Consider the following 14,647-nt stretch of genomic DNA (forward strand, 5'->3'; position numbering starts at 1 on the left):
GGACCACATTTTGCTAAGATGATACAAACACACACTCACAAAGTGGAAACAATACCAGCCGCCGCAACGCTGTCAAGTCTGATAAATACCAACATCATCCTACAAGTAGGCCTATAAACTTCTAATGAGAAATCTACCTCCTTGTCCCTGAGTGCAGGAGAGGAGGGTAATAAACGTGGGGATGAATGCGTGTTTGAATCTGTTTGTCTTCACTGAGGGGAATCTGAAACAGGTGTCAGAGGGTAGGGATTAAACTCCTGATGAAAGGGCGGGTGCCGTCACACAGGATGGAGTTTGCCCTCTTCACCACCTGACTGTTACTCACAACAGAGAGGCTCCTCTGCTGGATACCTGTAATTTTCTTCTGCTTGTAATCACTACAGTGTCCTGTTATTTCGTCCTTCCCCATGTTTCGTAGCCGATCATTTCCTTCGTCATTGTTGCCTCCTTCGCTTTTCCTTCCCTGATTACTCTTACTGCCTTACTCCTCCCTTGTGTTTTTTTTTTTAAACTTTAATCCCTCCTCACTTGTTTCCTATCACCTAATTCTTCCTTGATTCGGTTGTTCCTTGTTCACTACCACACAATTTCTCTGTTTTATCCTTGATCCCTTCTTCCCATGTCTGGGCTCGAGTGCAGCCAAAAATTTGTCAACGCACCGGTGCGCATGACATTTGCTACACCGATGCATGTAATGTGGAATCAAGGTTCACAGGCACGAGGTCCACTGGAAACTTTCAGCCATACGCCATGAGCAACAGATGCAGAGGTTTGCACAGCAAGCACGTGTTGAGGAGTCAACAACAGCAACAGAGAAACAGAGTTGTGTGTAAGACTAGGACGGTGTGGCAGCATCGCTCCACACTTGTATGGTCTCTGAATAAAGATACACATAACACACCTGAGCAGATTCAAGGGCATCACCCAGATGTGCCGATCGCCAGCACGAGTACAAAGCAAACCAAAGCCCAACTCCTTATCAGTGCTGCTTTCAAGCAGACTTAAGTGCAAAAGTTGAACAGAATTAAAAAATAAATGCTGAAGCTCTTGGCATACCATCAAGTTGGAACTAATTGTGACACTCCTTTGTTTTTCTAATTGATTGTTTTTTGTATTTTCAATTGCTTTTCATTTTTGTAGCCTGTTGTGACCTGTTGCCTTTTGGGAAAGTATTTGTTCAGTGTTCATACAGTGTACAGAGTTGGAAATGTTCCTTATTTTTAAAATGAAAAAGTTTACCAAAGTTGCCGGCAGGCTAAATGTTCTCAGTCCCCAGCGCACACTGTACAGTCCCGAAGCAAGAGGACTTTGTCAGTCTTTGACACTTGCAATACTGTCTGTTCAAAATAAATAAAAACATATCCTTTTCAAAATAACTTTTTAAGCATTTCTGCTCCAAAATGTATTTATTTACATTTATTTTTTTGCTGCTGTACCAAACTGTGACTGCTAAACCTGGGTTTGAACCGAGCCATGACATCTGTAGAATATTTACAACCCTGGTTAAGAAATTACCAATGTGTATGACATCTGACAAACACTTACATTGTATTATTGTGGCGCTAAAGGTGTGTTGAAACATTTTGGGTGGACCTAAATTATAAGCAGTTAGGGCTGAGCAATATGGCTTTAAAATAATATGACAATCTTCAGATATCTTCACACAGTGTATATCTCAGTATTTTGAAATCTCCTAAACTAATGTAGACTACTTAAATACAAAATTATTAAATGAACTACAGTTACAATTGAGTTAAATAAAAGATACATTTAATAAAGTTAAATAAAGTACTGTACAAAGTTCAATGAAACCTGTTATAATAAAGTAAAATAATGTTAAAAAAATAAAAGCGGAATCCAACGTGCTTTTATTTTGTAAGACGAGGCTCGTGGGGCACTGGAGGTGTCACTGTTTTTATTGTAGATTTGAAGCTTCTGGTTGACAGTTGTATGTTAGTGTGTTAGCAGAAAGTTAACTGTTGATGTTGGGCCTTTAAACATAAGGACTGATCCACTGTCAGCTGGAAACAAATCTCCAGTTCATATATAACTAAGATTTGCAAGTTGAGTCACGATCAGAGCTCTGCAGATACAAAAACACACACCCCACCTGCTCACACTACGACCACTACCACTCATTAAGTTATACTATTATCGCGACACTGTTAAATGTGATGATTTATTAACTTTAGGCTGTAAACAAACTAAAAACTTTCCAGCTCATATATTCACTATACTTGCAAAACACACTGATTTCCCTGGTCAAAAAATGCGACTAAATTAGGCCTGGGTAGTGTTACAGTATACCAGGGTATTTAGAAGTCCAAAAGTTATGTTTTTCAATACGTCATAAATACAAGCTCTCCTCTTTTTATTGAACCCATTGTATGTAGTACACAGCATGCACCACCAGAGTTCAGTCTCCTGTCTCTACTTTTGGAACAGACAGCTGAGCTGAAAGACACAGTGATGCCTACTGGTAGAGGGATACGCCACAGGACCATAAACAGAGGGTGGCCAGCAGGCAAAGAGAGACCATGGCGAAAACAACATGTTTTTACAGCTAACTTGTTGAATTAAGGATTAATTTTAACCAAATCAGATTGCTGGGTCAGTGGATTTACTAACTACATTACTAAAAAGAGCAACCGAGACAGTTTGGGTGAATATTATTTTGTTCTTGTTGAGTTTGAATGAAATGCTTTTTAATGATGAGTTAATGAGAAAATAAAGCCTCTCATGACCAAGAGAAAGTTGGATTCAAAAGGTATAAAGTTGTATTTCTTGTCAAATATGGAAAATGGGTGTAAGATCATCACTTTTCTTAACATTCTGAAATATTACATACACCCAAGCCTAAACTAAATATAGTCATTTTATATATCTCACATGGAACAAGCCTCGATACATCAAGTTTATATGATGCATCGCCTACCTTTGTGCTGGTGCAACTAAATGAAAAATTAGGCGCACCAGTGCCAACAATGTATAAAGTTAGTCTAGATCCTGCCATGTGCTCTACTGCTAGATTGCTGTGTTTCTTTCTACGTTTTCAACTCCATAAGCTCCCGGTTTCTTCCTCGTCCCTTAGCTCCATCATTTTTCCCTTTTTTTTAATAATTCCCCTTTTGTTTCTCTATCCACCTCTATGCCACTCTGCAACACATTTCTTCCTGTCCTTCACCGATACCTTCCAACTGTTGGATTTCTCTTTTTTCTTTATCTCTGTTTCCCTTGTTACCTAACACCCTACCCCCCCCTTCCTCCCTGATTCCTCCTTTTAGTATTCCTTACCAAGTGATTCCCTCTTTCTTCCGTTATCCCTCATTCCTTGATCCTTATATACCTCCCCCAATCCCTCTAATAACTATCTATAATGACAACCACATCTCCCTCTTTCCCTTATACGTGCAGCCCCTCCTTTCCATTCCGCCTCCATCCATCAGTGCTCTGCTTCTTCGTTTCTGTTTTGTTTTTTTTCTTGTTTTTTCTTCGCTCTATGGAGAAATATCGCACTGGTGTGGAGTTACTGGAAACATTTGTTTCACCAGAGGCAAAAACACAAGCCAAACATTAGGACACAAACTCAAATGCCATACTGAGCAGCTCAAACAGGCCCACAGTCCTTTTGGTAATACACACTCTCTGCTGTTTCTGCTCTGCTCAATTAATCTGGCTCAGTCAAGACCGCGCTGAACTGTCATCATAACACTAATAAAGAAAAGGCTCTGAGCTGTTTGCATTAAGTGGCCTGCTTGTCTCAAACTGTCAGTTTGCCTGCGGCTCTGGCTCGGCACAAGTTTTGTCCCACTCGTTTATTCCACTGTGGTCGGGCCACAAATCCCCTCATCATCTCAAAGAAAACACTAAAGGCAGCATGGTCTTGTAAAGCCTCATTAGGCTTAATAACCTTTAGTGAGCACAGAGCCGACTTCGTATGTGTGTGTGTGAATCGCATATATGCAGGTATGCATTTGTGTGTGGCTCGTGCATGTGCCTCTCTGCATTTGTACGTGCATGGATGTGTGTGTGTGCAAATGTGTGTGCAGTGTGCGTGTCCTCTGAGAGCAGGGCTAGCTCGGAGCCACAATGCGTCTTATTCAGCAGGGTCCCTGGATTAAAATGTAATTTCATTCAAAGTCGCAAATTGGGTTTTTTACTGTACTAATCTTCATTTTACTAAGCAGAATGAGGTATGTCATTAAAAAAAAAGAAGTGACTTAATGAAAGAATGCAGGATGGATAGATTGCAGAGGGGAAAGACGTTCCCCAGCAGAGTGATAAAGGTTATTCCGAATCATAAACAGTAAAAAAAATCCCAAATAATACATTACATGAATGTATTTGAGTGTGTGTTGCAGTGATTATATTTTAGGGAACGGGGCTAATGACAATGACATCAGCATTTGCGGTTTAGGCACAGAGCTAATGCTGTGATTCAGAGGGACTTAAATTGCAGCAGCACAATCAGCTTAATTAACAATAATTTCAGATCAAATTATCAACATCACTCCAGCACAATAACAAGAACAAGGGGTTGAAGCAACAGAATCTAGACAAATATGCCTTAGTACTTAGGATGTGCATACATTTGATCAAGGTCTGGTTGAAAAACAAGGCAGGTTAAGGGAGAAGGGCCAGATGGGGCCACTGAAAATCTTGGGATGGTACCAAAACCAAAAGCCATAAATGAATTTCAGAAATTCGATTATGCTTTTGAAGTAGACAGGCTAGTTTAAAACTTTGTTAACATGAGAGTTAAGGAATCGCATACTGACATACTTTGGTTTCTTATTTACAGTTAATGTTACTAATTATCTGATGTGTATGGACTAATACTGGTACTTTTGACATTTTAAGTTCCTCAATAATCAACTATCTTGTTATATCGGGTTGTGTATCTTTACATGTTAGACATTTCATCGTCTTCAAACAGGCTCATTGTCCTTCTCCTCTGAAAGACAAATATACAGATTTAATTTGAAGGAGGACATTGACTCCAAGGAACAATATATTTTTTTGTGAACAACCTTTCTTAAGTTTAGGAGGGACCTGTGGGCACCCATAGAACCCAAATTCATTCATATATTTTGAGTTATGAGTCCAAGGGACCCCTTTAAAAATGGCCATGCCAGCTGTTCCCCTGCCAAAATTTAGCCTAACTTTTGAGTGCTATTTAGCTCCCTTCCAGACAAGCTACGATGACACGGTTGGTAACAACAGACGCCTCAATGGCTCTTCACGCCGCTGTGCAGTAACTGGCCACCTCCAGTCATTTAATGAGGGGAAGGTGGCAGAGGAGGAGCACTTTTCAAAATAGGGGTAGGAGTATGAAGTGGTTATTACCTACATGCTCAAAATTTGCTTGGCCGCACTGACTTCACCATGATTAACTTCTGACTGTTGCTGACTATCTTTGCTGATCAAAACAAGGAAGCAAAAAGAGGACAAGAGCTGATAATGTCGGGGACTGAATACCTGGAGGTACAGCGCTAGCAGCTCAGGAGGACAACAAGAGGAACAACTGGGCCTGGGATAACATTTCCTACAAACTTCAGATGAATAGTAAATTGTTCAAATATGCAGAAACCTTTGGCAATTTCCATTGTCTTTCTATTGTATTCAGCTAAAAGCTAGCTCGCACTACTGCCAGTGTTCAACTAAGCACTTACTTGGCATCTCGGCTATGGATCAGCAGCTGCTTTTAAAAATGCTTTGCTTTTTGGGGTAATGTCTTGCAGGTAGGTGGCTGTCAGGGAAGTTACCATGCCATGGTGTTAAAGCAGGTTGTCTCTTAAGCTTCACTAGTTAAAAAAAATGTACAAAACAGCCTCTTAATGCCAGTTATGTTGGCTTTTTTGCCACAAAGGACGACTGAGGGGGCAGCAACTGTTTCATGAAGGCCATGCGCCCCCCTTTTAGGGTGCCACTGGGTAGAGGGCAGACTGTGAAATACAATAAATGAATAAAATGCTCTTCTCTTTTGTAGGGACTATTAAAGTATAACATTTAATGTGGAAATTATGTGAACTACAAAGAGGAGAAAATTATAAAAGGCATTGAGAACCAGACTGTGTGAAATACAGTCCTGTACATTGTGCTTTATGGATGAATTTGCAGCCAAAAGGTGCAGCTGGGAGTAAAGTGACAGTAACCGAGCTGAAGGAACACAGCTTCTACTGTGAAGAATGACACATAATGAATTCACACCATACCACCCCTCTCACCTAATCACATTCAGGAATCAGCAAAACCATTTCCTTCGGCTCTCCCTGCTAATACATTTCCGGAATAGAAATCATGATCCACAAAATAATTTCTGTGATATTATCGGTGAATCTAGAATTGTTTGGTAAGACGGAGCTTTAAGAAGGCTGGCTGCATTAGAAATGGACTGAGATTGCATAGATGTTCTTTTTCAATTAAATCCGCTGGCAAATGGGCAAACAAATTACTTTATTCTATAATGACTATGCAACTATTACCAACACAGCCTGACATACCAGCAGAATACCAATTTTAGAACCCAGATCATTCTTTTTGGGGGGTTAATTAAGGTTATTTCAGAATTTCTTAACATAAACATCAAATATCCTCAATTTCATTCCTTTCTTTCGATCTATGGGGAGCTACTGATGAACAAATCACCTGCCCAAATGCCCATAATGGCCCTGATGGGAATTAGAAACCCATTTCCTTTTTTTCTCCTCCCTTCTCGTTCTGTCCCTCTTTCCTTTCTCCTCTCCTCCTATCCTCCCTGCCACAGATGAACGGGAGAGATTTACAGTTAGGGGTCACACACTAGTTCTAATTAGCTTAAGTAGGTTGGGAGGAATAAGCACTTCCTTGCTGAGATGCATCGCAAAGTCCCACAGCTTTGTCTGACTAAGCACAGAGGGGAGAACATAGACGGACAACCGACCTCTGTCTCCGTCTGCCTCTCTGTCCCCCTGTCTGCCTGTCTGTGTCCTTTCATGTCTCCATCGCTGCTGAATTTTCATCGTTACTGCAACACAGGAATATTTTGACAATAGTGAACTTGTGATAATTAAAAAGAAACTCACTCGTCGAATGATGACAGCGCTTCAGCAGCAGTTTGGGTGAACTGAAAGCTCGTGTGGGACACATATATCATCACAACCTTCAAGAAATGCCACACACCCGTAAGACGCCCCCACTGTAGCTGTGCCGCGCTCATTTCATCGTTTTTGTCTTAAGATAAAACGTGAAATATGGAAATATTAGCTGACGGTAAAGGAAATGTAATAAAAGAGAGGATGCTAATTAATTCTAAAGAGATGATTTTCTCTCATGTTCTTTGACCTTGAGGAAGTCTGTTTAGCATGTGATAGAAGCACACTCAACAAGTCACCTTATTTTTTGTGGTATTTTAAAATGTGCGTAAAATTTACTTGACAGCTGGAAGCAAGTGTCTCCTGCTGCATGTGCATGTGTCTTTGTGTGTCTTTCTACCTCTCTCTGATGTCCAGAGAAGGGATCTGTTCACCAGAAAAACATGGGCTCAATTCCCAATACCCTGCAGAAAAATATCCACAATTTCAAAAACTCCGGGGAGAGGAGTCTCCTTCCAGAGACACACACACAAAAAAAACACCCTCCTCTATTTGGATCAATCTGTGACGGATCCGCCAAATTTTTTGGCAGAGGCGTTTGTTTTGTCTCTGCATTTCTCCAGCCCTCCTTCCCCCTCTCAGGAGTACTCCTCCCCCACTGATTCTAAAATGTAAATAGCATTTTTAATTAGAATTATATCTTCTGTTTGTGTGTTTCGCTATCAGCAGAGAAACCGGTGTACTGTTCCCCCGTTTATACAGAGTAACAATTTGCCTCCCTGTTGACCCAGCCCACTCGTCACTGCCCTCTCGGTGTGTGTTTAAGGACCCGTCCCACCTCCTACCAGCCTCCTTTTATCCCATTTCTCACATTGCTTCTTGTCTATGGAGGTGCACCCCGGAGTAACACAGAGAAGGAATGAATTAAAATCCTTCAATGGCCAAAAATAACACTGTTTTAAGTGGTGCAACTAAAGATTTCTCTCACTTTTAACAAGTAATTGGGTAACAATTAGATTTCTTTTGATAGACTGATCATTGAAGGACTAAAATGTAGGAATGGGGAAAATATTGATACAGCATGGTATCAATATTTTTGTGTGGCAATATTGTATCAATACACTGATGCAAAGTAAATTTTTTTCCCCTATATAAATCATTTATATTACAAATACAAATTAAACTTTTGTTAGCCAACTAGAATAATAAAATCTTTTTTTTCAGTCCAGTAGGTACAATTTTCTGCAATAAAAATGACTGAAGTGAGATGAACAGACTAAAAAACTGTGTTTCTTTTTTAGATAAAACCACAGTTTTCTTTGGGGACATAAATTGCAAGAAGGTAATAAATCGTAATGTTATCGCAAACATTTTGTATTGTGACTTAAGTGTTGAGGTAATATCGTATGGGGCCTCTAGCGAATCCCATCCCCACTAAAATGTCAGAAAACAGTAAAAAAAAAAAATAAATGCAGGGCGTCCGGTGGCTCAGTGGCTAGAGCAGGCGCCCCATCTACAGAGGTTGTGTCCTTACCGCAGCATCCGCGGGTTCAATTTCGGCCTCGGCCCTTCGCTGCATGTCGCCCCCTCTCTCTCTCCCCTTCACGCCAAGTCTTTCCTGTACATTAAAGGCATAATAGCCCCCAAAAATAATCTCTACAAAGAAAAATGCAGACAAAGTTTGCCATTTTTGCTAAAAGGGGAAAAACAACTGTTTCAAAAATTCCTATATGTTATCCCTATGGTCTAAGACAGTCCAAAAATAATAGCAGACAAGAGCAACTCTCTACCACATCCAAAAACTAGCTCCATAGACAGTGAACGGGGAAAGATGTTCTAGATGACAGAGAGAGAGAAATGATGTCAGCATAAGGGTACAATTTCTGTTTCAGAATTGAGGTACACTACAATATAATAAAGCTCACTTGGTTTTAAAAAAGAAAAATACTCTTCACTGGTTATGTACTTAAAATCTTACTGTTTGATAGCTGCAAGTGATATTTTCTGTTGCTTTTGACAAAGCAACCGCTTTTTTTTTTGATTGATTGCATTGTTGGCTGACAAAAATGTCAGAGAATAATGGAAAATAATCTTCACAAGAGAACATCTTCAAATTGCCTGAAAAGTGGAAGATTGGTAACGATACAAAATGTAGAGAAGCTGCAAAATACTAAATATGAGAAGACAAAGCCAGACAAAGTTTGCCATTTTTGCTAAAAGGGGAACTACGGCCGTTTTTCAGATTCATTCATGTTATCCCTGTGGTCTAAAACAGTCCAAAAAAATACAAGTAAACATGAAAAGCTCTCTCTCAGACCCAAAGCTGGAGTCCTAAAACCCATATTTAATGTCATCAAGTATAAAGCTTGGAGCCGCTCCATCGACAACAAATTGATAAAGATGTTACAGATGACAATGAGAACACCCAGAGGAATGTTCTGAGTATATGGGTACACTTTCTGCTTCAGAACTGACAACTTTACAATAGAAAGAAGCTCATTTGGGTACAAAAAAGAAAAACATCCTTCACTGGCCATGCACTGAAAATCTTGATGGCTGCAACTAATGATTTCTGTCTCTTTCAACAAAGCAATCGGCCGGGTGATAATTTGATTTTTGATTAATTGAATTGTTCGCTGACTAAAATGTCAGAAAATGGTGAGAAATGCTCCTCGCGAGAACATGTCTTCAAATTGCAAGGAAAATGGACGAATATTAATGATTCGAAATGGAGAAAAGCTGCAACTCCTAAAATATGAGAAGATGGAAAAAGACAAAGTCTGCCATTTTTGCTCACTAAAGCATGACTACAAGTTTTTTTGATTCATTTTCTATTGATGAATTAATAAATTAATAAAATAACTGCTTCAGCACTGCACTTTTTACCAAAGCCACATCGCAGACTGTTAGAAGAACAGAAAGCAAGCATTCTTAAAATTTTATATGATGCAATTGTCTATGCAGGTTTCTTATTCCTGATAAATGAACTGCATTAACAGTATGTCACACTTTTATCCAAAGTGCTTTACAATACACACAAAGTGTTGACCAACCATCAGGTGTAATTTGGGGGTTAGTGTCTTTGACATGTGGACAGGAGGAGTCGGGTACCAAACTGCCAACCTGCGGTCAGTGGACAACCTGCTCTACCTCCTGCCCAAACCCAATCGCCTGCAAAAATGTTGGCAGTGCTTGTTTCTGCAAATCATTGATATTCTATTTGCATGTTAATATGTAGCGGATATGTTAAAACTTTACCTTTCAACAACACTGTGGTTAAAGTGTGGTTGTACTTAGATACAAAAATCTCTTGCTTCTTGTAAGGATAAGATCCTATTTAGCCTTTTAACGCCCAGTTTTGGAAGCAGAAATCAGCAATTTCTCAGCAGAAAACAACCGCTTTACATGCCAAGGGTCACTGTAAACACCACGCTAAAACAAAATTAGTTTTATTGTTTGATGGTCCTGAACAGTGGTCTGCAGCTTGGCAGACACACAATCCACCATGCCCTCCTGCTCCTGATGACACAGTCAGCTCATGTCATGACCACTTCAGAAATGTTAACATGACACATATGAAATGTAAATATAATGGTGAAATGCACAACATCTCCTTCTGCAAACTGGGCTGCCCAGTGCCCACCCTTGTATTATATCGATTATATTTTTGTTCTATTTTTGGCACTAAATGGTTGATTTTTCTGCACTTCATTCTCCTAACATCACCCCTGCTTGGTCACATAGTGTACTCAGAATTGTGACATCTTTAACCATTTTTAATTCGCAGTTTCTGTCCCTGGTCTTTTATTTGCCTGCTACTCCTCATTGCAGCTGCCCTGCTTTTCCTCTACGGCTTACAAACAAACAGATGTTACTGCTGCCAGACACCTCGAACACGTCACCTCCAATGAACCAACAGCGCCCGACACTGAGGAAAAAAAAAAAGATTCTGTGAATTTAATATAAGGCTGGAGCACTTTTCTGTAGCATAAACAACAAAGCTATAACCAGAAAAACAAGTAACCATTTATATGAAAATGCTGCTTGAAATTACTGCTAAAAATACTGAAAACAGAGAGACACAGAGAGAAAGAGAGTGAGGGTTCGCTCTCTTTTGCCCACTGAGTGCTTGGCACAGTTCTGTAGAACTGAAAGGCCTCCCACAGCTCAAAAAAGAGCCCTCTCCTCCTTCCCCGGCCCACCCCTTCCCGCTCTTTCCCCCCTCTCTTCCTCTGCTCTCCCCTTCTTATCTCCTCGCATTGCCGACACATTCGTCAAGTGGTGTGACTTCTCATTCATGCAAGCTTTATTGAAATCGAATAAGCAATCCATTGTTGACAAAGAGACGCGACAGGACAAAGATTTCAGACTTAAACTATAGATCTTTCCTCCTCTTCTCCTCCCTCTCTCTGCTCCCTAATGCCGCCTCTTGCTTCAGCCTGTGTGTGTGTGTGTCAGTTGAACCTGTGTGAAAGTTTAAGTCCTCTTTATGTGCCATTCTGTGTGTGTGTGTGTGTGTCTTGGTTGCCCATGTGCAAGAGTGTGTGTGTGACAGAGAGATGCAGTTGGCCTCTCAGTTGGATAGAGGCGGATATGACTGGAGCTGGATTGACTGACTGGCAAGCAGCTCGACTGCTGCTGGGAATACTAACATGACACACACTCGCGCGCACACACACCTGCAAATCTGTGCACACAAACATATGTGACCGCACACAAATAGCACGAGCAGCCCGCGCCACCCCTCTCCACAGAAACCATCTATCAGTATCTCAACTGTTTGAATGATTCGCTCTGAAAGGTGCCAAAACACAGCCGTCTTCAATCATACATGCACACACTCCCATTCAGATACACACGCTGAGTCTGTTAACACACACACACAAGAAGAGAGCTTAAAGAGAGAAAAAAAAAGCATTTCACTTTAAAGCTCTGCTGCTGGAGGGCTGGAGGGTTCAGTCCAATACTGAGGCAGAGCTACCAGATATTAAACATGCATGCGAGGGGCCTGCAGGTGCACCAGCAAAAGCTCAGCTGAGATCAATCTCAACATCACACTTTGCTTGAGGAAGACGTTTAGCCGTGCAATTTAAGAGGGAGCCGCTAAATGCTCTTTAAATCGACTTTTCCAATTACCCATACTACATTTTTTACTATGGCTGTTCCTAATTGTATTATTTTAGCATTCTTGAGATTAATTGATGTTATTATCCTTGTTGCAATTACCTTTTCTTGCACTATTTCTTTGCGTTCAGCCAGAGTTAAAATCTGGATACTGAGATAAGTTTTGCACAGGCTCAAAGACCAAAATCCCTGCCACAGGCTAATGGCATAGGCCAGGGATATTTAACATGCTTTGCTTGGGGGCCACTTTTGCAAAATGACAGGAGGCCTGGGGCCAGTTGCAGCAGCGATTTTAGACTGTTTCTAGGATATAGGATATTTTTAAGATTTCAGGGATTTCTGGGATTTTGGAATGTTTTTAGTGTTTTAGGATGGGATTTGAGGATGTTCTCAGATTTTAGGATGTTTCTAGGATCTTAGGACATTTCTAGGGTTTTAGGACATTAGGGATTTTGCTAGGACCTAAGTCGGGGAACACGGGGGATCCTCCACTGGCACATTTTTAATAAACAAGCCCTATTTTGATGCTCTTTTATGCACTCTGGCTCTTTATGCATACTAAAAGTATAAAAACAATTCCCAGCGTGAACCAATTTCTTATTATTGTGAATTAGAAAATGGTTGGGGGGCCACCTGGTGCCCTACCAGGGGCCAGATTTGGCCCTCAGGCAGTAAATTGAGTATCACTGGATCAGGCAAGCCATAAGTGTTAACTCTCTGATTTCGGTCCAAAAGACAATATATTTGGCCACAGGTTGCTTGTTACTGAAGCTCCCCCACTGAAAAACCCCCACTGAAATCAGTGTTTTCTCTTCCTCTAAAGATGACTGCTACAGGTGCACACATCACCCATACCTTAGTCACAAGAGGCTCTGTGTCCTCCAGGATGGAGATGAAGGGGATCTCCAGGAAAGCCGAGAGAAACTCCACCTGGATCAGCTCCTCCCTGGAGCGGGGGAAGGCGAGCACGGCAGACACCCCCCTGACCACCAGGTCCTGGCAGGCGCTCCGGGACAACGACTCCGGGTCCCCTCCGGCGGGAGATCGAGCCACCATCTCCAGGCTCAGGTTGTAGGGCAGCAGAGGAGGTGTTTGGGAGGCAGTGGTGGAGGAGTCTGCCCCTCCGCTCTGGTGCCGGAGGCTAGCCAGGGCGCGGTTGAGCGCGTTTTGTATCCGTGCCGGCTGGCGGGTCGGCAAGAGCGCGCCGAGGCGCACGGTGTGTCCTATCCGGGCGAGGATGTGGCAGGGCTGCGGGTGCGGGAGGCAGGGCTCCGGGGAGGTGAAGACGGTTAGTAAAAGCAGCAGCAGGAGCGGTCGGGTGGAAAGGTAGAGGAGATGGGGTCTCCCGGGGGCGAGGCAGTAGGTCCAGAGTCCAGAGAGAGACACCATGCTGCAGCTCCGACACACAACAGAGGAGGACTGGGCTCAGCTCGGCGGGAGATGGCATAGCTCCCTCTTTCTCCCGGCTCCACCGCTTTTTCTCGGACTTGATGGTTCTTTTCTTCCCCTTTCTCTTGTCTCTTGTGTTGATGCGCGCTGTCGACGGTGATTTGTCGGCGTTTTGACGTCTCGGCTCTCACCTCTTCAAAGTTTTTATGTCAACAGTAAAAGACGCGCTGGAGAGGAGAGGAGAGATGAGCGCTCACAGCTTAGAGCGGTCGCCCCGCTTCTGTCAGTCTCTGCTGGAGGAAGGCACACCAGCTGTGAAGTGTGTGTATGTGTGTGTGTGTGTGTGTGTGTGTGAGTGAGAGAGAGAGAGAGACAGAGAGAGAGAGAGAGAGAGAGAGAGCGAGAGCGAGAGTGTGTGTGTGTGTGTGTGTGTGTGTGTGTCTGTCCATGCCTCTGCCGGCCAATAATCTAACCTCTCACGGAGCCTGCCTCTTGTTGAATTTTAATGAAAATTCGTCGGGTAACATTTCCTTTCGCTTCTTCGGGTCCCTGAGAGAATTTGCACTGAGTGTTTTCATTCAGAATTGAAACTACAAGCAGCCTACGATGTTTCCTAGTAATTATTTTATGAATCTTATCATAAGATAGACAATTCAATATAGAAATTAGTTTGCTCCTCTTGGACTCTTCTGCATTTTAGCGGAGGATACTGCCTTCAATATTCCTCCTTTGCCCCAGGCAAAAGTCTTTCCAAAACACACATTTAGAGCATACGCTGCTGCAAGTTTCAAAAAGACTGACTTTTCTCAATTAAGGGGAGACAATTGGACGGTGTTATGTATATATAAACTTCATTTAACCAGGTAAAAGTCTCATTGAGTTGTAAAATCTCTTTTTCAAGAGCGAACTGGCCAAGACAGTGGCGTATCCAGGTCCAGACATTTTTTTACTGGGGTGGCCTGAGTGGGCCACTGACTTATGCAGGGGTGGCATGAAGTATGAGCACTGCTGCAGGCACAACGGTTTTAATTTACCATTGACTCGTACCTTAATTACAAACA

General features: G+C 42.0%; 1 protein-coding gene across 2 annotated transcripts in view; it reads right to left on the reverse strand.

The window, feature by feature from the left end:
- The window catches only part of LOC121954046 (glutamate receptor ionotropic, NMDA 3B-like), a 116,807-nt gene extending 102,940 nt beyond the window's left edge, over positions 1-13,867 (reverse strand). For both annotated transcript variants that reach the window (XR_015778628.1, XM_042501367.2), the window contains exon 1: positions 13,053-13,867. Coding sequence is in view for 1 of the 2 variants with exons in the window: in XM_042501367.2 (XP_042357301.2) it covers positions 13,053-13,586 (534 nt within the window). In the remaining variant the exon portion in view is untranslated. The remainder of the gene's footprint in view (positions 1-13,052) is intronic.
- Between the last annotated feature and the right edge of the window lie 780 nt (positions 13,868-14,647).

The sequence above is a fragment of the Plectropomus leopardus genome, chromosome 14 (assembly GCF_026936395.1).
Source record: "Plectropomus leopardus strain MGB_pleo_1.0 chromosome 14, ASM2693639v1, whole genome shotgun sequence".
Taxonomy (NCBI): domain Eukaryota; kingdom Metazoa; phylum Chordata; class Actinopteri; order Perciformes; family Serranidae; genus Plectropomus; species Plectropomus leopardus.